Source organism: Urocampus carinirostris, chromosome 10, assembly GCF_059441175.1.
Source record: "Urocampus carinirostris isolate Australia breed hairy pipefish chromosome 10, RoL_Ucar_1.0, whole genome shotgun sequence".
Classification (NCBI taxonomy): Eukaryota; Metazoa; Chordata; class Actinopteri; order Syngnathiformes; family Syngnathidae; genus Urocampus; species Urocampus carinirostris.
In genome coordinates, this window is record NC_142358.1 from 12,975,950 (window position 1) to 13,003,941 (window position 27,992).

General features: G+C 40.0%; 1 protein-coding gene and 1 long non-coding RNA gene across 2 annotated transcripts; one reads left to right on the forward strand and one right to left on the reverse strand.

The window, feature by feature from the left end:
- Positions 1-487: 487 nt before the first annotated feature.
- LOC148357765 (uncharacterized) lies at positions 488-3,880 on the reverse strand. The gene is made up of 3 exons (XR_015851513.1): positions 3,417-3,880; positions 2,059-2,118; positions 488-1,974 (listed from the first exon to the last, which is right to left on the reverse strand). It is a non-coding gene; the product is annotated as an uncharacterized LOC148357765 (long non-coding RNA).
- Positions 3,430-27,451, forward strand: ccdc9 (coiled-coil domain containing 9). The gene is made up of 16 exons (XM_088345567.1): positions 3,430-3,550; positions 5,714-5,768; positions 6,156-6,266; positions 8,873-9,031; positions 12,512-12,880; positions 12,968-13,051; positions 13,281-13,445; positions 14,317-14,498; positions 14,579-14,640; positions 19,919-20,039; positions 20,268-20,373; positions 20,443-20,887; positions 22,845-23,021; positions 23,571-23,744; positions 25,953-26,002; positions 26,086-27,451. Exons 2-15 carry the CDS (start codon positions 5,766-5,768, stop codon positions 25,955-25,957), a joined length of 2,163 nt encoding a protein of 720 aa, XP_088201693.1. The 5' UTR covers positions 3,430-3,550; positions 5,714-5,765; the 3' UTR covers positions 25,958-26,002; positions 26,086-27,451.
- The last annotated feature ends 541 nt before the right edge of the window (positions 27,452-27,992 follow it).

Consider the following 27,992-nt stretch of genomic DNA (forward strand, 5'->3'; position numbering starts at 1 on the left):
TCTGTTATCAAAACTTCCTAGTCAAAATATTCTGCATTTGGAACGGCGTGACCTGTCATTGAACTATAGCCTACTCGGTGAAAATCATCATTGCACTCAATGAATGTAATTTGTATTCAATCGTATAAAATCCTTTATAGTCAAATGTTTAAAATCCTTCAATGTAAAGACTGTAACATGCAGTCAGGAGAGGCTGTACCTCACCTGTTATCCTTAAAATATAAAATTAAAAATACATTAAATTGGCTATATTTACTCAGTGTTTAAGTTATTTCTCATTTAACTTCCAATTTTGGGATTTTCTTTTTAATTTCATATTGTGACTATTATTAATACAATTATATGTTACTAATTACTGTGCTGAGCCTCCGTAGATGCAGAGAAAGTCACACATGGCTGAAGGCTATAGTGAGACCCAAACAATAGAATTAGAGATAGTATTAGCAAGCTAACAGCAAATCAAGTCATCCTATAGTTCTCGTGTATTCAAAATGTAGGATAACATCTATGATGCTTTTATGTACAATAAACACTGATTTATTCTATTTGTTATGGTAAAATATTAAAACGCTTATTTTTCTACATCACAGTTTATGAATTTAATTTTGCTCTGCCAATCAAATGATGAATTGTATGTAGGTATTTCATTTGTAAATCTGACAATGCCTCGCCAGACACGAACCTCACTGCACGTCAGTGATTAAAGCAAGAGAAAACTCTAGTGCTGTTGGGTATAGCATCCGTAAACTGCCCGGAGACACACGGCACTAGCATTTCCTTTACTCCCTCCACCCTGGAGACGGCCTTGTGTATAAACACAAGTGGCCGGCGTTGGTGTCATCTCTCCGTGATCAAAACCTCAAGGACTCCGGTGTTGTCTCCTGAGAGCTTGTTTGGCTCGTTCAACAATGAGGTCATCACACAGGATCCACCCTTCCCAAACACCTTCCTTTACCCTCCTTCAACAAGGAAGTGATGGGAATGACTGTCATAAACTGAAAACCACATAAATGTTATGATGATTAGCTTCTCCATGTTATATAATTATATTGGCAACCTATTGGCATGACACAAATCATGTGCTTTTGTGGCATAAACTTAGTGTGACCCTCCAGTAAAGACCGGCATAATCGTCCTCTTGCGTTAAAAAAAAGAATCTTGAATAAAAATTGTCTTTATTGTCATTAATATCAACATGGCACTCAAGAATGTAATGAAAACTTGTAATGTTTTATTTTTTTTTCACTTCTAAGAATTACAAGAATGTCAGGATAGTCATGTGTATTTACAATGAAGTGCTTGCAATTCTTTAAAATTATGTGTTTGTTTTATCTATGAAAACATTTATAAAGATTCATGTGAGGAAATCACCCGAGTCGCCTGTGTATATACAATTGTTTGGACACTCTATTTAGTTGGGTCATTGTCATTTCCACAACCATGACAATGCCAGGTTTGTGTTTTGAGTTCTTTACTTTACTATACTTTTTTTGTCCCTTAGTGAAGGCACACATAAAGCAGTGAAGCTTTGGAAGGAAAAGTGTTTCAACATGAACTGCTCTGTGCTGCTTTGTCTATGTTTTTATGCTATGCAGCAGGCGAAAATCAGAAATAAGGAGGGATATTAAATTCCCTATTGTTTTTTAAATTTAATTCATTAGATTTCAGGTGTTTTTTCTTAACGTATTGGACACAGGTAACGTTTAGAGGAATCCATTTTTCTCCGAACTGCAAACAAATCTAGCGAATCAATTCCTGAATCAGTCTCGTGATAAACCCGCTTTGCAGGGCTTCAAACTCGCGGTTCATTACCCCATCCATCCAGTACCTTCACCGCTTATCCTCAGTAGGGTCTCGAGGGTGCTGGAGCTCTTCCCAGCTGTCCTCAGGCAGAGGGCAAGGTACACCCTCAACTGGTTGCTAGCCAGTCGCAGGTTACATGGGCAGACAACTCACGCGCTCGCTCTTTCACACCTAGGGACAATGAACCTGAAATGAATGTCTTTTGTGGATAAACACAAGTGGCCAGCGTTGGTGTCATCTCTCCGTGATCAAAACCTCAAGGACTCCAGTGTTATCTCCCGAGAGTTTGTTTGGCTCGTTCAATGATGAGGTCATCTGAAAGGAAACCCACACAAGCACGGGGAGAACATGCAAAATCCGCACAGGAAGGCAGGTAGCTAGATTTGATGACCTAAGAATTGTGCCACAGTCACACTAACCACTCAGCCGTGCCAACCTGGTCCATGAACCAGTTATCTAAATTACTTGGCACATGCTTCAGGGATTCGACCCAAGAACACATTACATTGTCTCTTATTTCCTATTTGGGCATGTTGTTGGTTTCTTTGAGTCCACTTGTTTGTTTGTTACTTTTTCCCCATTTTTTTTTCAATAAATACTGAGAAGCCCTGTCTCTAGTTCCTGCCTCCCCCACATGGGTCCGTCAGCTACCACTATTATTTTGCTTTGATATTGAGTGCTTCGAACCCAACTTAATGAAATTAATCTAATTAAAAACAAATATAAAGTCAAATACAACATGTACGTGCACATATATATATATATCTCATCTCATCTCATTAGCTGCACCGCTTATCCTCAGTAGGGTCGCGGAGGTGCTGGAGCCCATCCCAGCAATCATCGGGCAGTGGGCAGGGGACACCCTCAACTGTTTGCCAGCCAATCGCAGGGCACACGGGGACAGACAACTCACTCGCTCATTCGCACCTAGGAACAATTTGAACCGGCCAATTAACCTGAAATGCAACATACAAACTTAGAAGTCTGGAGCTGGATTTGAACCCACGCAAGAGGTTCCCAAGACATGAACTGTGCCGCACATGCGCTAACCACTGCGCCGCCGACAAACCGAGAGAGGTTGTCAGAGATGTGCACACTCAGAAGTTTGAAGGATCGTACTCTCGTTTGGATTCTCCATTGATGAGTAAAGCCTGGTCTGTACGTGTCCTCCTAAAGTTGAGTATGACTTGCTCGGATTTTGTGGCTGGCGTTCAGGTTTGAAGTTATTTTTGAACACCAAAATTATTTATTGACGTTCTGATTCACTCGTGAGTAAAATTAAGTCATGCATGCAATGATGGCAAATGATGAGGGATTGTATAAAATACAATCCTTGCTGTCCTTATTACATGATTAGCAGTGAGTCTTTTACATTTTTAAGACAGGGGGACAAGGTTTCTTAGGATTTAGAGCGCCATCTGTTGGAAAATGTCTTCCCTTACAGCGTGTTTCCTTAAAACGCTTGCAACATTTACTTCAGCTAATCATCGACAATAAGAACAAGGGGATATTATAAATACAATTATATACAGTATTTAAAAATAAAATAAAAATTAACATTGTATCACAACTACTAATACAAATGAACTTACACAAGACAAGCGTTACTGTACCTTTAAATCCAGAGGCTGGCTCACTTTATGGCAGGAAATGTGTCGTACGGTACTGAATCCTAAATAACGTTAGCAATCGAGGTTGTTGAAGTGGCAGGGATCTGCTTGTAACGTATAGCTCTCTTCTAGACGAGGTAATGTTTTTATGACAATGATTATATTTACTCTTCTTGCACAACTGAATGACTATTTGGTTTATAGCATGCCGTCCCTCTCAGCCCTATTATTCGTTTAGTGTGGCTCGCTTTGTGTCATGGCTCTCCGTGCTTACGTTACGTTTAACCCTAACATCCGTCCTATGAAGCGTATTGGAAAGAGCGGTGAAGTTCTTTTGTGGACAAAAAATGTTTTTTTCAATGTGTCGTAACTGAAATGTGTCTGAAAAAAATCGAAATGTTTTTTTTCCTTTTTCAAAATTCCAATTCGTCCTACTTTTGGCTCTCAAACCGCGGGTCCTTCCTCGTGAAGGATTTTCTTCCACGCATGCGCGAACCTTTCCAACTCACCTGAGCCTATTAGCTTCGCTTGATCAACTAAATACAGTACCAGCAAACATGGGAAGGCAGAACGTGAGTGTTAAAGGGACAGTGTGTAATAGTTAGTGCCTCTTAGTGGTACAAAATCGTCGATCGAGCAAAAAAAAAAAAAAAAAACACGTTTGAATTCAAGGCAAAATACATGATATATCATCATCGGTCGAGAATCTGTACTTTTTTTACACAGTGGTATCCTACACTTTGCGGCTTTAAGAAGTCAGTCACTCTTTTTGTCAATAACCACATGTTGATTCTATTTTTGTTTTATTATCATAGCAACTAAGTTTAGCATCAATCCATCCATCCATTATCTGCACCGCTTATTGTCAGTAGGGTCGCAGGGGTGCTGGAGCCCATCCCAGCTAGCTCCGGGCAGTGGGCAGGGGACACCCTGAACATGTTGCCAGCCAGTCGCAGGGCACGAGGAGACAACTCACTCGCTCATTCACACCTAGGGACAATTTGGACCGGCCAATTAACCTGACATGCATGTTTTTGGAATGTGGGAGGAAACCGGAGTGCCCGGAGGAAACCCACGCAAGCATAGGGAGAACATGCTAACTCCACACAGGAGGTTCGATCTCATGACCTCAGAACTGTGCCGCACATGCGCTAACCACTGTGCCGCTGTGCTGCCCGTTTTTTTTATCCATTTGTTTGCAAATATAGGCCTACTGCAGATTGCTTATACAATGCCCTTTTACTAGTCCAGTCTACAATACTACTTTGTAAACATTGCCTAGCTGTCCTAAGATTCTTTAATTTTTTAATCTTATTTATGTCTTTAAAGTCTTATTACATGTTTCTCCAGAAGTGCCTTGTCTAATCTCTTCAACAATATTCACTACATTGGTATCAATGACAAAATAGACTACTGTATTCCAATGCCTGTATGTATTTTTTATGAGGAAAGTTCTCAAATATAAATACACAGTTACATTTCTACATACCTTGAAGTCGTTTCCAGTACAAACACCTGAAATCTAAGCGTTTCAAAGGGTTTATCAATCCATCCACCCATTATCTGCACCGCTTAACCTCAGTAGGGTCCCAGGGGTGCTGGAGCCCATCCCAGCTACCTTCGGGCAGTAGGCAGGGGACACCCTGAACATGTTGCCAGCCAGTTCAAAGGATTTAATGTAATATTAACAATGTCCCCCGATCCAAACCCCATACGAGTACACAGAAAAACTATCTAGTTTTGAGGTTGGGGTTGGCATTTGGACTGTATTTTTTTCACAATTTTTATCCAAGAATAAAAGAAATCCTCAAGCATGTGTAAGATCGCTTTCCTCCAGCCTAATGCGCTCGGTGGCTGGAACACCGATGATAAAAGCAGAGAGGAAAAATAATAAAGGCTCTTTGAACTCGGACGGGCATTGTTAACACATACTCATTAGAGAAAATGTTTGATTTTAAACTTTTTAAGGACACCTCCGCACCCCAAATTCAAGGAAAGCGGATCGGACATTGAGGACATTCCATCAGCTAGCCTAATTTGAGGAATATCAGGTTATCTTATGCAAATAATTTTATAATGGCATAGAAATTTTAAATGATTCAATGTATTTTACCATTCTCAAAAATACAGAAAACTCTATATACATAAAGAAATATTTTTCACCCTTAAAATGTGTGGTGATTCTGATACCTAGAAATTAAGTGTTAAATTTTTAGTGGCAGAACTTAAATAAATGCATACATACAAGATACACTTGGCATGTTTGACTGAATAATTGGTTTACTGTTTTTCTCTTTCAGTGCATTATCTCAAAAACAGTCAGCCTTCTGCCGGTGTAAGCCAGAAGTTGCCATGGTGAGTTGGTCCGTTAAAAAAATATTATTTGTCTTTTTTGCTGTTTTCACTAGCATTTGAAAATGTTTTAGCGCTTTGCCAATGCATTCAATTGAGATAACTGTACTTTTCCCGAAAAGACTTTTTTTAAATGTAATTTGGACATTGGCCCCATTGCCTTAATAGGGCAGTAATGCACAGCTGTCCTGTCCACTAGTCTGTACTTTTTGACATTTTTTTAAAATAAATTGATTCCCTGTGTTTCTTCTTTAGACGTCTTCTTTCTTTTTTTTATATGGTACTTTTTTTTTTTTTTTACTGATTTTGTGTCTTGTTCTTTTTCTGTCTTTTTTCAACTATTTCTCTGTACTCAAAAGTCCTCACTTTTCTATTTTTCTTGTGTGACAGTCTTCTGCAGTACAGTTAGACCTCAAAACCAAGGAGGAGAAAGATAAAGAATTGGATCGAAGGATCGAAGCCCTGAGGAAGAAGAATGAAGCTCTGGTCAAGCGCTATCAGGTACCTTGCCAACTCTCAGATGTTCCTGTCTGAAAAAACTAGTAAATTCGGATCACCTATGCCTATCCCTTACCCCCTCATACACCCCCATCCGAAGGAAAACAAAACCTGTAACGAGGACAATACAAACGTGGCCTGAGGAAGCCCTCTCCAAGCTGCAGGACTGTTTTGATCAAACTTGCTGGGAGGTATTTGAACACCATGACCTCCAGAAATTCACTGACACTGTTTTATGCTACATCCGTTACTGCACGGATGAAGTCACAGTATATAAAAAAATCAAAAACTACCCAAATCAAAAACCCTGGATGTCCAGCGAGGTGCGCACCCTCCTCAAACACCGCAACACCGCCTTCAGGTCTGGAGACAAGGCTCTTTACGGGGTGGCCAGGGCTGACCTGAAGAGAGGCATCAAGGAAGCAAAAGCAGCCTACACAAGGAGGATCGAGCACCTCTTCGCTGGAAATGACCCGAGGAGGATGTGGCAGGGCCTCCAACACATCACCAACTTCAGAGGCCACAACCTGGCAACTGTTGAGGCTGAGGCTTCACTAGCTGAGGACCTTAATCAGTTCTTCGCTCGCTTTGAAGCTGGTAGGCCACAAACAGCCACATCACACCCACCAACAACCAGCAGCAACTCCCTCACATTTCAGGAGCACGAAGTTAGGCGTGCGCTGAATACCATAAACCCCAGGAAGGCAACTGGCCCGGATGGAGTACCAGGGAGGGTACTCAGGGACTGTTCCAATCCGCTGGCTGGGGTCTTCACCACCATCTTCAACCGGTCCCTGTCACAGGCGACCGTCCCACCTTGCCTCAAAACCTCCACCATCATTCCCATCCCCAAAAAGTCAGCAGTGGAAAGCCTCAACGACTACAGGCCTGTAGCTCTTACGCCTGTGGTCATGAAGTGCTTTGAGAGGTTAGTGTCCCGGCACATCAAAAACTCCCTGCCACTCACACTGGACCCCCACCAGTTTGCCTACAGGGCAAACCGCTCCACTGACGACGCCATAAACACAGCACTTCACACCGTGCTGAAACACCTGGATCACCGGGGGAGCTACGTCAGAATGCTCTTCCTGGACTTCAGCTCAGCCTTCAACACCATTATCCCGGAGATCCTGGTGGAGAAACTTGCACACCTAGGACTCTCTCCCTCCATCTGCCACTGGATAATGGACTTCCTCTCCAACCGCCCACAGTCGGTGAAACTCGGTACCCACGTCTCTCCCACCCTAACACTGAACACTGGCTACCCCCAAGGTTGTGCACTGAGCCCCCTGCTTTTCACCCTCTACAGCTCCGACTGCTCACCGACCCACCCCACAAACACTATCATTAAGTTCGCTGACGATACCACCTTGATCGGCCTCATCTCTGAAGGGGACGAGGCGGCATACAGGGATGAGGTTGAGTCACTTTCAACGTGGTGTTCGGAAAACCACCTCATATTGAACACCACAAAAACAAAAGAACTGATTCTGGATTTCAGAAGGAATGGCAGGAATCCAGCACCACTCATCATAAAAGGAGACTGTGTAGAGAGAGTCCACTCGTTCAAATTCCTGGGCGTGCACATCTCCGACGACCTCTCCTGGTCTGCAAACACCAGAGCGGTGGTAGGGAAGGCCCAGCAGCGACTGCACTTCCTGAGATTGCTCAGGAAAAATAACCTAAAACAGCAGCTGCAGGTGTCCTTCTACAAAGCCACAGTGGAGAGCATCCTAACATACTGCATCACGGTGTGGTATGCTGGGTGCACAGCAGCAGACAGGAAAAAGCTCCAGAGGATCATCAAAACAGCCCAGAGAATCGTCGGCTGCTCTCTGCCCAGTCTGGAGGACATTGCCTGCTCTCGCTACCTCAGCAGAGCAGAAAACATCAAGGACTTTTCTCACCCCGGCCACCATCTCTTCGACCTGCTGCCTTCCGGCAAGCGCTACAGGTCACACAAAGCAAAAACGAACAGACTCAGACAGTTTCTTCCCCACAGCCATTACCACCCTAAACAGACACCGCACAAAAAACTGAAAACTTGCAAAAAAACTACCTCACACGTATGTAAAATGGTACTCACGTACATGCTGTCTGCACTATGTTTGTTCACTGCTCAAACAGACACCGCACAAAAAAAAAACCTGAAAACTCGTGCCAACACTACCTCATACGAATATAATGTTACTCATGTCTTGTTCTTGCACATGTCGACTGCACTACGTTTAATGCTCAAATTGCACAATGTCTGACCATTTCCTGTTTCATGCTGACTATTTTTGCACTATGATGACTTTGCACCAAATGCAATATTGCACAACCGTTACAATACCAACGACAACCCTGTATGTAACATCCCACATGACGACATTTCTTGTGTGAATACCATGTAAATTATAACTATAGCCTTATCCCCCTTGTCTTATAACATTATCTTCTCTGTTCCTTTATCTTCTTGCTCATACCTCACTATGAATGTGTAAAACTGGAGTGTCATGCCCAATTTCGTTGTCACAATATGTTAGCCCATTTGTAACAATGACAATAAAGGTATATTCTATTCTTTTGATGCTGACTCATTGGCTTCTATTTCTTGTTGTCAACAGGAAATCGAAGAAGACAAAAAAAAAGCAGAGCAGGAGGGCATCGCCATTACGACTCCTCGGAAGCCCCGTGCCTACGAACAGCCAGAGACTGATCGTAGGAGGTTGGAGAAGGAAAACTTCACCGTTACGATTAACCTGTCCAAGTCACCGGAAGGGGGTGTAAGTTGTAATATCTGCATGAAACTTTAATTTTTGTATTCCTGTAAACATTGGATTGTTTGGTTATATTGTACTAGTCCTTTACGCAAAGCTGCTTTAAAAAAAAAAGGGTTGTTATACAATATGATTTCAATCTTTTACTGTGCAATATGATTACTGTAGATACTGACATGTTTGTGACCTTTGTCTCAGACGAAAGAAAAAATTGTCACAAATTGTCACTATTTTTTAAGTTCTGGAAATTTCTGCAGTTACAAGCGGTGCATTTGCAAACAACAAAATAGATGAGTTTGAGTTTTAAAACAGTAGTTTCAGTGTTCATTTTACCTCTGAAAAGTGATGGGTCCCGGGGACTTGCATGCTCAAAAATCTATGGGTCCCAACAGAAATCTATGGGTCCCCAAAATTGAGTGTTATCGAGGTTGAAATTGTAAATCGGTGAAAAATATAGGGATTTATCATTTATTTTATCACAGTTTATTGGTAATACAAATCAGTTATCACTTCAAGATTTTTCAGTTCACAACAATATTGTACATTATACAAAATAATATTGCTGAAATAATTATATTAATACATATTTTCATTCAGTTTTATCCATCAGTTAATTGGTAATACAAAGCAGTTATCACTTCAGATCTTTCAGTTCATATATTCTGCGTGGTTCTCTGCCCCGCCAATCCATTATCATCCTCATAGCGTAACCAGGAATATAATTTAGTCAATTTTGGCAGAAAAGTCCTTTTCTTGCTAGGAGTATTCTTTTGTTTATTTTCTTTCGTTGAATCGTTCACTTGAACACACGTCTTTTCCTTGCCTCCGCGATCTTTCAAAGAATTTCCATACCTGTCAACCTCCACGGCTCCATGCCCTTACAAACTGTTGTATTTTCCCTTACAAAATTATCTTGCACCATATTTTCTTCAAACGTGTTTATTTATGTAGTTTAACATGTTATATTGTACATGTGTTTCGTTATATCATATATATTGTTAATTAACATTTTGTTCTGATACTGAGTTGCTCGACATGAATGAGGTTTATTATAAAAAAGGTTAAAAAATTAAGTAGCTTGGACGTTCACCAAAGAAGGAAAAAATACATGCAAATATAATTAAGTAGAATAATACATTTTCTTATTCAAATTATTAATTCATTTTCTGCATCAAATTATTGTTGGTAATATACTGATTAAAGGGATAACCACAAACCTGTCTTTTTTTTTTTTCATTTTCTACTTTTATACTTCCTTTTTTTCTTAACTTCTTCATACAACATAAATTGTAATGTCAATCATCAAAGCAAGTGAGACGTTTGAGAGCCGGCTCTTTTTAATGAGTTGAGCCAAAAAAGCCGGTTCTCTAAGAAAAAAGATGGACTTCCTTTCACTATAGAACTCGAACTCGTTTGACTTGATTGATTTGCTGTTTCGTGATAGTCGGTGTATACCGGATGGTACCCATAATTGACAAATTAGTGTTTTTCCGTACAGATTTTCTTATACGTCGTAAACGTTTTAAAATGCATAATAAACGTACTTTTAATGCGCATTTTTACCTGAAATTTAGACATTTTCATTGCAAGTTGTGTTGTTTAGCGGCTTTGCGGTCGCGCCCCTCCTCCCCCTCGGCTCCGTGTGTGAGCGTGTGTCTGCGCGGTGCCTCGCAGAGGAGAGATCTGTGTTTTAACCCTCCCACAAAAACACCAGCGCGCGATAAATGAACGAATTACGACAGCTCCTCCAGCGAAAAAAAATCTCGTTCTTTTCAGCCAGCGTGGAAAGATGACTGAGGCTTTGTGCAAAAAATGACCGTGCTGTTTGTGCATTATGCCTCGAGAGTGTTGTACCTAACACGTCAAGTGTTAAACGTCATTACAAGATGAAACATGAACATGAATTCAAGGAAGCGTCTGTCAAGGCGCAGACATCAAAACGTGCAGCGTCCAGGTACGGCAAAAAAACACAGACCCTGGAGACCCTTGTCACTGCTAAAAACACCACCACTGAAGAAAGCTATCACATTGCTCACTGCATGGCAAAGCACGGAAAACCATTTACTGATGGCGAATATGTTAAAGGTGTGTGTGTGTGTGTGTGTGTGTGTGTGTGTGTGTGTGTGTGTGTGTGTTTCAAGTTTCTGAAATAAGATTTTATTGATGAATGGTGTGGTAGCTGTCCATATCACTTGTTGTTACAATGTAGTTCATTGTTGATGAAGAATGGTTGAAGTCATGGATGTCTACAGGCCTTTCCACATGTTGCTTACATTCATTTTTTAGTTTGTTGATGAACAAGAATAGTGGAAGATAAAATTGGTCAGTTATACTATTTCAATGTATATCCATGTGGACTGGGGTAAAATGACAGCTCCGTTGAATATACAAAAATTCTTGTGCGAGTCATTAATCTTGGTGTGGCACACTGACTTACAAGGACATTTGAAAGTGGCACTCCACACCAAAAAGGTTGCTGACCCCAGGGTTAGCCTATAAGCTATCGAGGCAATGACTGAATGCAGACCTTAAATAGCGAGGGACAATAGTGGTCTTCATGTCAATCTAAAAAAAATATTTATGAAGAAAGACTACACTCATGCCCTGCGATTGGCTGGCAACCAGTTCAGGGTGTCCCCTGCCTACTGCCCGAAGATGGCTGGGATGGGCTCCAGCCCCCCCCCGCGACCCTAATGAGGATAAGCGGTACGGCTAATGAGATGAGACTACACTCATTTACATCATATTTTATCTAATTTGCACATCAGTTCGTACCACAACAACACACAGCTACAATTTGCCTCGTTCATTAGGTCTGTCTGTCTGTCTGATCTAGACAGGACTATCTATCTAGACTATGATATACATTCCGATTCGCTTGTGTGTTATGTTGCTTATATGCACCAAAACAGAAGCACTTTTGACCTTTAGGAGTGTCCTTAGCTAGGTTGTTCAAGGCAGCCCCAACAAATAACAAGGAAATCAAAAAACATCTGCTTTCGTGTACAAGTGGCTCTGAAGCTGCATGCGGTCATACAGCTCTTTGGCACTCCCTAGTAACTCCCAGGCGCTTTTTCAACAAATCACGGCCCTAACAACCACGCATAAGTACAATGCCCGGCAACGCCAGGGCATTATGCTTGTTTACATAATTTAAGGCTGCAGTTATCATTCATAGCTGGTAGTCACAGCAGTTATGTTGATGCAACGAGGGATTGTCATGCATGTGTAAAGCATTTAAAGGAAATCAATTCTCTGACACCTGCAAATAACTTGGTATCACCTGCAAATAACTTAATATCATAACATAATGGCTACTCCACTACAAAATGCCGGACTAGTTCCTTTTATTTTTTCTGGTGTGGATTCTTGCCAATAAAGATGCTGATTAGCTCATGTTTTAAGTCGTTATTCAAATGTTTGAAAACTCGGCAGTAAATTAACCTACTGTTGGCATTAACAATCAGGACTTTTTAATTGCTTCAGGACAAGCGCGTGGTGGATGAATGGAAGGCTGCCACACCGCGTGGCCCGAGAATGTCTGAGGAGAATGATGGCACCCGAGGACCCAGCGACAGCCACAGCCCCCCTAGGAGGACTGGTTCGGGCCGGATGCCAAGAGGGGTGACCCCAAGAGTAGGAGCCGGGGGTCGCCAAGAGAGAAAAGTGCGGGAACCACGCACACCCAGAGATGGAGATTTTTTTGAAGCAGGAGGACGAAGAGGGGGAAGGAGATCTAGGGGAGGACTAATTGGTGGTGGTGGAAGAGGTGGTAATATGGGCGGTGATGGAGGAGGAGGAGGAGGAGAAGACGACACGGGAGGGACACCAGGTGGTGTGGACCGTAAGTCTCAGGTAAATGTACTGTTCTTTTTTTGTGGTGGATTTTTTTTTTTTTTTTTTTAAACATTTTTTTTGTCCTATTGCTTTCCTTCTGAGCAGGAATGGGAGGAGAAGAGGCGACAGAACATAGAGAAGATGAATGAGGAAATGGAGAAAATCGCAGAGTATGAGAGGGGACAGCGGGTAACTGACACATTGAATTTCATATGCATTCATTTTTGTCATTATTTTTAGTTAATTTTTAAGGATTATAATTTTAGAGGCTTCCTTGGATTATTGCTGGTGTAAACTGCCTAAACTAGAAATATGGCTGCAAATCAACATAAGCTATTGAATGAAAGCTCAGTCAATATTTGTCATTTGGGGATTCGTTTGCCACTGTATATTTACGGGGCTGACACTTTGTTTTCAGGCAGATGGTGATAAGCCACTCCGCAACTTTTTAGATGATCCACGTCGCTCTGGCCCGGCCCCAGACATGGACCGCAAAGAGGGTAGCAGGAGACATGTGCGCAACTGGGGCGGTCTGGATTTTGACAATGTTAAGACTGGCGGTGATCTGGAGAAGGAGTGGATTGTAAGTCAAGCACAGAGATTGAAAATCAATACAAATGCAAAAAATACCTCCTCTTGCCTGGACTATTTAAAACATAAATGATAAATCCCTAAACTAGCCATGCTGAAGTTATTTATTTCTCGATTTTTTAGCAGTGTTTATCAATTATTTTCTGCCAATTCCCCCTAGGAAGAAGAAACCCTATTAGATAGATAGATAGATACTTTATTCATCCCCGAAGGGAAATTCACATTTCCAGCAGCATCCCTGAGCTGAGAACAGTACAATAATATATAATATTTGCATTATAAGTTTCACGTGAAACAGGGGAAATGCACTGCCAGTATATTTGTCCTATGCATCAGCACTTCAGCAAAGAACGTGATTTAACCCTTTCTGAGCTGCTTCGGTCGATTATTTGTTTTTATGCGATCACATAATATCGGTGGGAACAAAACAACGATTGTTTTATATTAGCGTTGTTAAACTCTAGCGGTTTATCAGCGTGGCGTCTCATGCACTAGATGCGCTTCAACATATTTCCTCGTCTTGGCTTTCAAGATAGTTTTGTTTATCTCTTTATCCCTTCCTGTCTTGCTCTTCCTGTCTCCTCATCCCTGTTAAATAGTTTTTAATGGAGTCAATGCTACATTTTATGTTTCCACTCCATACTATGTACTAGTTTAAAAGCACTGTTTTTTGATTGAAGTGTCACACATTGATGAAACGTAAACTATTTGTAGTTGATGTTTGGGTTTCTTACTAATAATACTCATAGTTTTATAGTATGCCCATTGTACTAAATTCCAGTTGCTGTCAGTTGGATATAATAATTGACTCCTAGTAGACATGCGTACACTCCCCAAAACATTGTTGTATTGGGCTTTTTCAGAGTCGACGTCCTGGCCCTAAAGGTTCGATGGACATGACTATGTCCATGACTGGCCGAGAACGAGCTGAATATCTTCGCTGGAAGAAGGAGAGAGAGCAGATTGATGAGGAGCGACTGGCGCGCCATCGCAATGCCACCGGACAGTGGAGACGGGAGTGGGACGCGCAGAAAACAGAGAACATGTAATGAAAGTAGCAGTGGTGGTGCTGGCATGTTCGTCAAATGAACCGAACACAACCGTTTTTAATTTTTTTGTTGACAGGTTTAAGGAGGAAGCAAATTTGGTGGCAGAGGGAGGGTCAACAGAACAAGGTGGCAGGAGAGGTATGTTAATGTCAACATGGTAAAAGAACACACTATGTATTTCAGGTGCCTACGTATCGGCCATTTTAAGGGTTCTGGAGGATGGTTAGTGCGTTGTTTTGTAAGTTTTAGGAGGGAAGTTGGAGAGAGTGAAGCCAAGACCTGCAGTTTTATTTGTCCCTTTATTGAGAACCAGCCTCAGTACATGTTTAAGCAGATAAAAATAACATCTATTAATGTTGAAAATCATAAGACTTATTCCTCCAAATCTGAACAAGAAATTAAAAAGCATGTATCTGAACAATTTCACGAATGTTTAATATGCGCACCGCCCAATACACAGCATACTTCAAGTTGATTATCCCGCTCTGCCAAACAGGCTGAATCATATCTGGGATAACCGTCTTCTGCAGATAAGTATTTTTTATATATATACAAATTATCTGCTCGTGAGATAGTAAAGGGAAAAATATATATTCATTATTAAAAAAAAAAACAATCATTAATACCCAAAGAATGTCAATTTTTTTGAAACATTCTGTAATATTTGGATCTTTTGACAGCAGTTTGTGTTCCTCGCTACACACTATGCACTTAATCTCACTTGTAAATGTGAATCTGTATTAATACAAATGAGATGCTGAAAGACCACAATCACTCATCATCATGTCCAATAATTCCTTAGAATCATGTCACAGCAACTTTTTTACTTTCTGTCTGCGTCCTAACGTTTTTTCCGTACCGTAGTCTGCACCAATAAAGGCAGTCATGTGAGCAGCCATTCATTAAGCTCATTAGCTAAGTGGCTGGCTGTATTTCCCAAGAGTGGTGTTGAGATCTCCCTGGAGATCTCATAAGTGTCCTGGGTCCATACTAAGATATGACCGATTACCCACAGTGCATCTGTGACTTAATTTCCCCCGATGAGTGATGCGCCATGTCTATGTCTCTTTACACTCTGCAGTCGTAACATTGGTAGTGTGCCTCGGGGCAGACACTCAGGTTAGACCCAAGTGTAGGCCGTCCATGCTTGCACCAGTGTGTGTCCGTGTTGGCGCACTTACATCCAAGCATGCAGATTTGTGTGTTGCAGCATTGTTGGCAGTACATCTTTTCCTAGCACGGGTGTGTCAACTATGTGACCCCAATGGATTTCATCCAACTTGCACGACAATGCAGGGATAAGCACATGGGAAAAATTGTCGCATTGTCAAATAACGACCTGCAGTTTTAAATATGTCCATGAGATGTTGCCAAAGCCAGGCACCAGTCTCAAAGTAAACTACACTCTAGCTGTATTTGCTGACTTCCGTTTATCAACCAGAGATTATCCAGATGTTATTTTTCCTTAAATAGAAGTCTTAGACGTGCCTTATAAAGCAATACGATTGCAGTCGCTTGTGCTCAGTTGTCTCTAACCATAACATATGCTACTAAACTACGCTTTTCATCCCCTGTCATTGGAAATGATTGGTTGGCGGCTAGATTTAATAATGCAGAGTTAAAAAAATTAACAGAGGTGAAATACTCATATTAGGGAAAACTTTTTTTTATTAAAGTTAATACATGAAAAGCAGAACATTTAAATTAATAAATCAATAATTTATATGATTGGCACTTAAATTATAAATTAGTATTTTCTTTTGTCCATTTCCAGTTAAAACAACTGCAGTGAAAATGATTTTTTTAATAAATGCCTAGTTGATAGACACTACAAAAGATTAAATCTTAATGAAAGAACAAAAAATATCGAGGGGTAAAAAAACTCAGTAATCGTTTTTTAATCGAATATTACACCCATGTATCATACTCATAATTTAATTGTGAGCCACCAAAAGATTTTAAGCTCTGCAGCTAAGGCCCTCTTTTTATGCCATTAATTTACTACGAGAGTGCTTTTTCTACCATGTATCCCCTGAGCTCAATTGGGTTTGACGCCCCTGCCCTAGAAGATGTATGTTTCATGGGCAATGTGTGCTTGTGTTATGTCTGTTTGTTGTCATGATGTAAAGTATTTTGTGCCACGATGAATGATTATTGTTTCAATGTGTGTTTTGATGTATGTTTGGGTGTGTATGCATGCATTACCATCCTTTGAGCTCTAATTTCACTCCTCAGGCCAATAGAGGGCAGACCAACACCACAATTTGTTGTTTGAGAGTGACCTTTTCATCTGACTGGTCAAATGGAAGTAGTGATACAGTACTTTATTTTTATGTTCCCCAAGTGTAATTAGTTGCCTCTTCATGCAACCGCGCCTTGATGCCTCATGAGCGGATAAGTAGTATTACACCACCTGGCAGTATGATGGTCTGACGTCAAATCTTTTAGGGGGTGTCAATCGAACTCAGTGGTGCATTTAAAATTACATTCTTTCACCTCACTTTCTGCAAGAAGATTGTAATTTTACCATATCACTTCTTTCATGTGGTTAAATCGGATAAGCTTATTTTGTTAGATTGATTAGATCTCACATTCGTACAAACATAAACCCAAAAACCTTTCTCAAAGTTGCTGTAAATTCCGAATACAAGTGGGTACTTTTTTTCTTACATTTTAAACAGTATGGCTTTAAATATGGTGAGGCTTGTTGTTTTTCCAAATCCTTACCTGTAAACATTTTCCATGTAAATAACTGAGCAATACCTAAGAAAATGGCGAGCATACAAAAAACACTTAGAAAACACTGCAGTGACGCCCAGAAACATTCATTTGAGATAAATTAGTCCATGTTTTTGTCAACATTATTTATATTATACATAATAGAAGGTTTGACAGTAGTTACTTTTTTCGTTATTTACATTGTACTCAGAATATTTCTACTTTTGCACCTACAAATCATGTCCTCAATAATACATCCACTGGAAGGTCCAAATCGAAAACGCCATACTTCTCTTTCCGTATAATCAGTGTCAGGTAGCTCAAGTTCCTTTAATCCACGCGGAACGATGACAAGTGAATGCAATAAGGTCCGTTACTGCAGCAACCCTCAATGACAAAAAAACAGATACATTTGTGTGACAAAATCTTTTGCACCCTGGTTAACTTGTGAGGCTGCTTCTCAAGGTTTCTTATTTTCCTCATCTTGAGGTTTTTGAGTTTTACCTTGCCCGCATCATAAGATCAGGGGATGGTGTAATTGTATCCTGTTCAGTCCTTTGACTCGTTTTGTGATATAAGGCTATATGAATACATTTTACTTGAAAGTCCTCTCTTTCGTTTTCTTTTTGCACAACATGAACTATGTAACTGCCAACTTGAATGTTCACATGAGCTGAAAAACACGTGACCTAGGCTAATTAGTGGGGGAGAGGAAAGCCAAGCAGCTAATAACGTCACTCTCCATGACTAATTTATGGTAGTTTTTTATTTTCCTGGCTGTCCTGTTAAACTTGTTACCTTTTAAATACAACCACACGCAATACCTTTTGACTTGTTTGTGTTTTTTGTTGCTGCCAAAATGTTATTGAACTTTTTTTTCATTGCACTATTGTTACAATGCACCATTACGTTGTAAAAATTGTTTCCCGCCTTCTTTCCTGATAGTCTTTTTTCGTTTGCTTTATAAAGTCTTTATTACATGTTTACCCTGGCAAGCCATGTCCAATCTCGTTGGATACAAAGTTTCACAACATTTAGCAATGACGATAAAGACCATTATTCTATTCTCTAATCATTAATTTTATGATATTAATTTGCCCATCTGTACATCTTTTATTTTTACAATTCATTGGTTGAGTGAATTGTACAGTCACACAAACGTTTATTGTCTTGCACAATCTCTCACACACTCATTCTAACTGTATCATACCATTTCTCTTTTTTAAATCACACGCGGGATGTGGGTGAAGAGTGGTTGGCATCAGCCATGAGGAGTGTGAAGGTTGAAAATGAAAAATTATTTTTAGCGGTCCTCGACTGCGGCTTTCTGAGTGCTTGCCAGACTTTAAGTGGAAAAAGTGGAGTCTCTATTACATCACTCACTGCCGCTTAATTCGCTGAATGACTCCTGCGTCCTCATCTCGCGTCTCTTTGGGACTTTTTTCTTTTCTCACTAATCCTGCTTCCCGCCTTCTCTTTGTAACCTTTTCATCACCTCCCGCCTCGCTCTTCAATCACTTATCCCGCCTCTCCTCTTCCATCCCTGATAACAGTGTAAAGCTTTCAGGTTGTGACTCTCCTCTCTCCTGTTCAACTTCACCTCCCACTTCTTTGCTTCTGTACTTACCTGATTTTTGCTGCGTTTTTGAGGTATTGGGATAAGAGGTTTGTTCCATCTTATTGTCTTGTCTCAAAAATGGATCCATGTTTGATCTTTTGTTAGGGTCTGTTTGTCTCAATCACAATCTGCCGTTCAAAAGCTCAGCTGGTTCATTTAAACTTGAGGCCCGCCAACTAAATGTGCCTATTTATGATTCGGCACGTTATTTGTGTAGCCCTGGAGTGGCACCTTTTTAAGTATCAGTTTTGTTTCTTTTCCCCAGCTCGCGTAATTTAAAGCATTTTGTATCTCAAATAATATTTAGTTTTTGAAAAAATGGAAATACGATTTTCTTTTCATTCCTCTCAATTTCTGATACCTCAAATCTTTTACAAGCAAATGACCTGCAATACTTTCATTGTATTATCTATTTTACCTACTTAAACTGATTAAAATTTAAACCATTTTATTTATCACATAAATTCTGATTTAATACAACATAAACATAACATTTTAAAACAAAAGTACTATAATTCTATTAAATAAATGATTCCATATTTATTTCACAGAAAAATAGCTGATTGTAACAAATTACATTTTTTAAATCAAAGATATATTTGAAATGATTCATGATATTTGAAATAATACTTGAAAAAACGTGATTTATTACAAATATTGGAGAAGTCATAAATAATTTTGACATTGGAATCAATTATTTAGCATTAAATTGAATGCACTTTTTTGGTTGAGATATTTTTTCCCTTCTGTTCATCAAATAAACATGACAATGAATGTAAAACCAACAAATGAGAAACTGTTGAGGAAACAAAAGGAAAAGTACCGACGGGAAAAAGACGGAGATTATCCTGTTTCTGTCTCCTTGACAAGCTAAACAGTTTTCACAATAATCAAATCATGAAACCAAATTATTGTAACAAAAAGGGCAATAAATAATTTCTCAGCTGGGTAATGGGGGTTCAGATAACACGGACCAGTGTGAAAAGCGTTCTTCTTGTTTGAAATGCTGAAGCCACTGTATTAACAAGTAAGATGTCTCATTTACCCATTGTAATCTTTAATATAAACCCTTTTGTGCAGATGATGTAAAGCGCCCCCCCAAAGTGCCCTCATTCGGCGACTTCCTGTCCCAGGGCAGGAGCCAGGGATATCGAGGGGAGAGAAGCCGCGGAAAGGGCAAGGGAGGGAAGCCCAGTTACAGGTAAATGACAGTTTTAATCTTCAGAAAAGCTAAAGAAGAACATGATGCTTTTATTTTAATTCTTCTATCCTTTCTCCCCAAACCATTTTTCATGATTAAGCATGCTATAAACAAATGTGTTTTGATTAATTTCTATTATTTTGTAGTTTGCAAACGTAAGGTGGTTCAAGTTTTACTGTTGAAAAACGCATAGACTCTAGTCAACTGAACATAAATATTTTTTTACAGTATGCATGACAATCGTTGGGAAGAAGAGAAAGAAGAGGAGAAGGAGAAAAAAGATAAACCCAAGCGCGAGACAAAAGAGAAGTCAACACCTGAGCCAACACAGCAGGTTGGCAGCAGGAAGTGAGAGTGCTCACGTTCACGTTAGAACTTCCTGTGACTCAAGTTTTTTTCTCAGGTGGAGCAGGGGGGTGATGAGCAGGATGACGATCAGTGGGAGGATGCCAGCGAGGGGGAGGAGGACCTGTCAGACGAAGATGAGAAAAAAGACACAGGAAAAGAGGAAATTGACAAAGACGATGGCTCCCCTGTGTCACTATCACCTCGCTCTCCACCGCCCCCTGCTGAAAGTCCTCGCGAGAAGCGTGTGCCTAGACCCAAAGTACACATCCCGTCACCCCAGGTAACCTTAACGAATCCCCCAGAAGTGGGAAAGCCAATCAGCCCATTTCGGCTGATGGAAGGACACCAGCCTGTGTCAGATTGGGGAGAGGAGATGGAGATGCTGTCACCACGAAGTAGTATGGGAGGTGAGAGCCCCTTGAAACCTCCTAGTGGTGAGAGCAGCCCTTCACAAACGAAGGAGCAGGACAAGACCCCGGAACTCACCGAAGAGAAAACAGGTATTACTGATACACATCTTAACATTCGTCTTTCGTTCTGGAAACGGACTGCACTCTTGTGATGCTACATGCGAAACTTGAAAAAAAGCTAGGGGTTATTATAAATGGTAATACAAATTTGTGCTGCAACCTTTAGTCGACGTGAATGAATGAATTTCATTGTCGACTATTGTGGCCAGACATGTTTTTCTAACAAAGTGAGGCATTTATATGATAATAATCTCTGCTAAGAGTTGCTCTTGCACAATAGTTCTTCTGTCTGGAGCGCTTACATACAAAAAAATGATGGTGTCGACATCAAGTACGCAAACCGAAGCTTTTCATGTTTAGGCGTATTTTAGCTTGGATATGGCAACTTGCAAAGTTTGCAAACCAGATATTGCGTATCATGGCAGTACCTCGGTGATGCACCAACACCTAAAGAGAAAGCACGTCAAACAGTTGAATGAGATGGAGTCTGACTTCCCTTGGTAAGATTCAAATAACATCCATTGTATTCATTCTTATAATTCGCTATCAAAGAGAAGCTTGAGCTTTATGCCAGACTGTGCCTGACAAATTTATTTGAAATTACCGTATTTTCCGCACTATAAGGCGCACCTAAAAGTCTTAATTTTTTTCAAAAGCTGACCATGCGCCTTATAATACAGTGCGCCTTATTTATGGATCATTCGACATTTCGTTCTGTGTACATTGTTACAAAGAATGACAATACAAAGGAAATTATTATTATTATTATTATTATTAAATCGCAAAGTCTCCCAACAAACTTGCAGCCGCCGACTAGATTTTCCCCCGAACACCAAGTAGTCCGCGGTGTATGCTGGGATTTATTTACCGGCGTTTCATTGGCTAACCAATGTGTCAATCATCATTTGAATCGATCACTATTGGCTAAAGTTATTCGGAGGTCAATGGGCGGATCCTTTTTATCATTTACAGGCTGGCATTGGCTGAAGCGGCAAAACAAAGCCTGCAATTGGCCGAAAAAGATGAATCCGTATAGCACATGGTTGAAGGCATACAGAAAGCATTTTTTTACTATTCTGTATTTGTAAATATTTTATTCTCCTGGATTTACTAAACTCACGGATATAAGAGGACCATGGCTGCACATTATTATTGAACACAACGACTTCGGTGAGCTACTTCGGCTATATATTTTCCCAGTATCTTGTTTCAGACTGAACTCGATGTTTCTGTGATAAGCGGTGCAGATAATGGATGGAATGGAGTGTCTATTTTTAAATTAAACTCAATTCCAAGTGTTTATTGTCATATGCACGGTAAAGTTGCAAGCGAAAATAGAAACTAAGGAATGGTTGGCATTTCTTTAATCCCAAGACTTTAACCTTCCGAATGATGGAACGATGCATTTGAGTGACATCGTACGGACACAGCATCCGCACGTGTTCTCGACACGTATTTGCGTCTTTGCAAGCTTTGGGAATGTTAAGGGGGTAATAAGTTTGACTGAACTATCTGACTGTTTTGTCGACGTTCCCATTGTAGCGCCTTATAATCCGGTGCGTCTTATGTATGTCAAATATAGGACCAAAAACTATTTTTTCGGGGTGCGCCCTATAACCCGGTGCGCCTTATAGTGTGGAAAATACGGTAAATGTATGCAGTCCAAAGAACAAACGTCGGTTATTAAAACGATTTGATTTCACTGAATTTACTTCACAAAATGCCCCTATTATTTGTTTCATTCAATATCAGATTATTTGACTAATTATTTCAGAAGTTGGAGCATCTGTAATAAAAATTAATACAGATTTGGAAGAAGACCGCTGTCTCTTACATGAAAACCTAACAAATACAAATCAACATAGAATCTAAACGGGACACTAATGTCATAATAGCTTCTGAAAGGGTCAGAAAGTTAGAAAATATCTCTTTGTTTTATCATCACACTAATAATATATAAGTATTTTTCATTTTTATTGTACTATAGCTGTGACATCACCTCAGGAAACGACACACGTCCAGCTGGTTTCCGTGGCATCAGAGCCAGAGTCTGTTTCCACAGTCACGTCAGATGCATCAATGTCTGGACACCCTCCATCAGTTTTGCCCAACGTCACAGCCCTCCCTGATGACCATCAGAATGCACCTGATATCCCCTTGGAAGGTTAGCAATTACTCAAGTGTGTGCGTGTCTTGTGAAGTGGCATGGATCAGATGAGGGCTGAAGGGATTTGCCTGTGTAGATGAGGTCATGTGCTTGAAAATTTGAATTGAGGAAGCTATGGAATTTTTGGAATTATTTCTACGGTGTGAGTCATGCCTCACTGATATTTGTGAGCAGTGCAGATGTTAGATGTGACATATTAAATGTTCCAAAAACTGCAAGGACAATTTTTTTTTCAACTCTAAATAGACGAAGTTCCTTTCATTTTTTTGTGGTTCACTTATTTTAATCCTATCGTACTAGACCTAACATTAACAAATGTATTATGTATTTACTATATTATCTTGTTGTAGATTACTTTTCTGTATTTTTTTGAATGGATGTATTGCAAGAGGAACAATACCCAGGGTGATTTTTTTATTTTTTTTTTCCTTTCAAAATTGTTGACCCTTTACACACACGTCCATCATGGCTCTCGTTCTGCTGAGAAGTCAACGTGATATCACGTGCAAAGGGTCAATACTAGACCCGTCATTTGTTTGTTTCTAGACAAAGCAGATATTCCATCGGATCCCTGCGTCATAGTGAGTGATCCCACTGACGCTGAGAGCACACCTAAAGCTGAAGGGGAGAAAGACCTCCATAATGACGACGTGGCTGAGTCAAAGACAGCTGCTTCTGCTGCAGCCGTAGGAGAGATCTTGTCTGAGCAGCCTGCTACAGGTTTGTGACTTATTTCAATTACTAACACAAGGTCATTGCGATGATGAAGGGACATTCGGCAACCTTTTACCTCATGTTCTTCAAAACACCATCAGTTACATGTGATCAATTTTCAAATAATTATACGGTGCATGGGTCATGGTTGGCCCAGCTGGTAGAGTACCTGTGTTGTGTACTAAGCCCAGTCCTTGATGCATCCGACCTTGCTTTTGATTTCCAAACCATGCAATTATTTCTTCTTTTTGTATTTTACATTCCACTATACCAGTTCAGCATCACAGACTGCTTGCTTTGTTTTCCGGTACACAAGATGCACCCAAAAGGAAAAGAGTGGGATCGTGTTTACTTTTGAGTTCTACAGCTATTGCATCAAATTAATGCAAACACAAGCCATGCGTAACACTTTTTTTCGTAGTTGCCAATTTTATGTCGGCTTGTGTACATGATTACATGATTTACATGCCATTTGGGGGAGAAAAATTTTATTGGCGTGAACATAACTGCGTGGGGGCGAAAGGAGCAGCGTTGGTTAATGGTTTGATTCTGCACTGCTCTTTCCAGCTGCATGGTTCTATGCAGCTGTAGCTGGATTTTATCCTCCCCCAAAATGCTTGAGCATTTCAGAACCTCCTCATTTAACCAGAGAGTATTAGCTTAGTTTTTTTATCTCACTGCAATTGCTGCATAGAAAACTGAAATCTCCTGCACCTATAGCAAACTAGCCTAAAATCCAATCAAAAGGCAGGGACACTGTGAAGCTAAACACACGCCCTCTTTTGTTTGCCAATCACAAAAAAGCGCCTCTTTGTCGATGGTAGCGGTCAGTTGATCTCTTCGGCGCCCAAAGCATGAAATGGGAAAGACAGGGTTTGTACAGGTGCTTGAAACGCCTGAAAATGCATTTATGTTAATGTTGTGTTTTCAAGGTTTGAAAAGTGCTAAATTATAGGATAGCGCTTGTAAATGTCTGAAATTGTTGCCATGTTTCTCGGCAATCTGTCTCAAAAGACCCCATGAAGAAAAATAGAACAAGTCTCCTTAAAAAATGACACCGACCTGCCTTGGTTCACACATCAGGTAAACCATGGAATAATTGACTTTCCTATCTCTACAGTTTGACCTCATCAAGTGCTGTCGGTAAGAAAAATAACTAGCAAATTGAATACAACATAGACCAAACACAGACAGAAAACACTAATGAAAGGGGGGCCAAAAATATGCCCCATTCAATTAATTGAAATGATCTGCATTTATGAAAATTATAGCTGCTTGTTTAAATTTTCTGTCAGAATTTATCGAATTTTCTGGTTCTTTTTCATACAGGCAGCACTCGGTGACTTCAAACAACAGGGCTAATTTGAATCACATTGTATATTTTTAATGGTATCAAATAAAATGGAAAACTGTCTTTCATTTTAGCATGGACACTTGCGTGCATAATTCAGGGTCAACTGAGGACTAACGTAAACTTCGTTTGATTTATTAATTTGTCTACTCACTTGAAAAGAAATCAAAGTCGGAAAAGTCAAGTGACCGGAGTCACATAATGTGTTTTCCTTCCCATTGGGACGTCCATTAGCAACCACGGCTGCAAGCCCAAAGCTTGTGGCTGCTGTGGCGTCACGTGAGCTAATGGACAATGTGAGAAGTTGTCACAGCAGTGTCCATTCTAATATTGCTTTCCTCGACTGATTTGTTGACATATGACAGAATGCCTATTCTTGGGACTTTGTGGGCCCTCTGATTTTCTTTTTTTTTTTAAGCCCTCATTTTATTGGGATCACAAGACCTCGTTGTGGCCTTTTCCTACTTGTCGTTGCGCCGTCTCTGGGTGGGGAACAGGAAACCAGAGAAATGCTGATGAGAGGCGCAATTAGGTTTTTGCCAGGAAATGAGCAAAGTGCAGAAGCGTGATTGGATTAAGCCTCAAGATGGATGAACCACCGACACTAAAGCGGTGAAATTAAGGCAGACTTTCATTTGTATAAACATCATTACTGACCTTAAGATCCAATACAGAGCTACCCTGAATCTGAATTCGGAACAGCCATATAATTTGATGTAAACCACTTTTTTTGTCGTGCTGCCAAATATAAACACAAGTTTGTTAAAATGGACAAATGAAGCTCTCTGCTCATAGTGTGTACTTAATATGTTCTGTTTTGCTAACTATGTTTCCAATTATTCTAATGTACTTTGTGTCTATAGTCTAAAAACAGCATCTTGGCCGGTGATGTCCAACTGTTTCCTAAAAGAACGTAAGTCTTTCTGCCGAGTACCTGTAGAGTTCATCAGTTGTTTGTATGGATAACTTTTTTTTTTTTTTTTTAAATCCTTTCAGGAGAAAGAAAACGCCATGAACGTGAGCTGGTAGAGTCTGCTGAAGGCCACGTGTCCCCAGACCCCTTCACCTGACATTAACAATTCTTGGTCACTGCGGGGTTCAAATCAGTCTTCAGTGACCTTTAATTGAAGGATCCTGTTTGCCGGCTGCCGTTTCCACATTTTTTTTACCCATTGATAAAAATGTTGAGAAAACATTTGGATAAGTTGTCAGATGTTTGATCACTACTGTCATTTAAAAATCAAAAAAGTCTGTTCAATCCACAAAGTCAACTTTACAAATTATTTTCTTCAACGCCCACACAAAAATTGGCACCCTCGGACAACCAAGACTGGGCTAATTTCTCTACCACTTGCCGTATTGACAAGCTTTCCGAAACCGAGCAAACAATACCAGCCAGTATTATGATGTGATCAGTAAAAAGCAGATATAAAGTCTCTTGTGCACTTCCTAGGTTTTCACATACTATTTGTCACCCTTTACACACGCTGTAGAAATCAATGAATTCCTAGCGGCTAGGCTCAATGGGTACTGTCGTAACATGGTTTCACTTGTTACGACAAAGTCAAGCTGTGGTTTTGACATTATTCTTTATCCAAATATATGCGTCCACTTCCAGTAAAGACTGCATTTCAAAAAATTACGTTGCTTGTGCATATAGGACTGAGTTTAAAGAACACATATCCAGTGATTTAAGCAATTTCACAACAGACTTTTTGCTTGGTAAGATTATAATTTTTACATTATGGCGAGGCCTGTTCTTATAAAAGTTTATTTTAAAGGAGCCTATTCTCTCCAGGAAGTGGAACATCTTGGTCTTGAGGAGCCAGGCCTCTCAGGGGCAAAGCACCAAATGGTATTATGTGATAGAGAGGTGGTGTATTCAAGGACCAGGTATATGCAGTAGTGACAACAAAACAGTTCTGTGCAAGAAAAGGCAACCAATCCATATTTGCAAGATTTTATTGCAAAAGAATGAACTTAAATTCTCAGACGGGTATTTTTAGGGAGAAATTCCCATTTTAAAATGGCCAAAAGGTTTATTTAACTGATTGATTTACTATTAAAGAGATAAAGTTTTGTTTATGCATGCGACTTTGCAAAGTGCATTTTTGCTTCTGAAGAGTTATGTTGGCATCCACCAAATTTAACTATTCTGATTGCACGATTAGTTTTGAGCAAGGCACAAGTCGCTCTGAGCAGCCAGATGATCAGACCATCTTATTTCCCATGAAATTTTATCTGGATTGCAAGTCACAAGAAAATATGAATATGAACTAAACACTTTTTTTAAATATATATTTGCAGTCATAGAAACTGGTTTTGTGTTGTCATGCTTGTTATAAAGACTTAATGGAAATGAGTTCCTTTGTTTGTCTGTTGTTTCTTATAAAATAAAGATCTGATTTAAAAAAAATCTGAAGTGGGAGGGAGAAAATGTTTTTAACCACATCTATCCATACCCTCCAAACCCATTTGATTTATTCATCAAATTGGCATGTTAAAAAGCTGCTTCCAGTGGACTATTTTGACCTTGCAGGAGAGAACGCAAGCAAGTGATTCATCACAACATCAGTGTTTATTTTTGTTTTTATTGCAACCTTCATCTTGTGTAACGTTGCAAACTAAATTAGGACCCAATCAAAATGCTCTTTCAGCTCTAGTTTTTCTAGCCTTATACTTGGTGGGCCGGAAATAGTCTTTTTTCCTTAATACTCTTTCTCAGGAACATTCCTTTCCCATGTTAACAAGCTTTCCTAAACATTTTTGGAGGATAGGTTGTTCTTGAGATACAAATGTATCGAAAAATGCCTCCATGTAAGTTTTTGTTGGAGGGAGTTCAAAAACACTTATTTGAAAAACAACATTGTATGCCATCTATCCATTTTCCAAACTACTTGTCC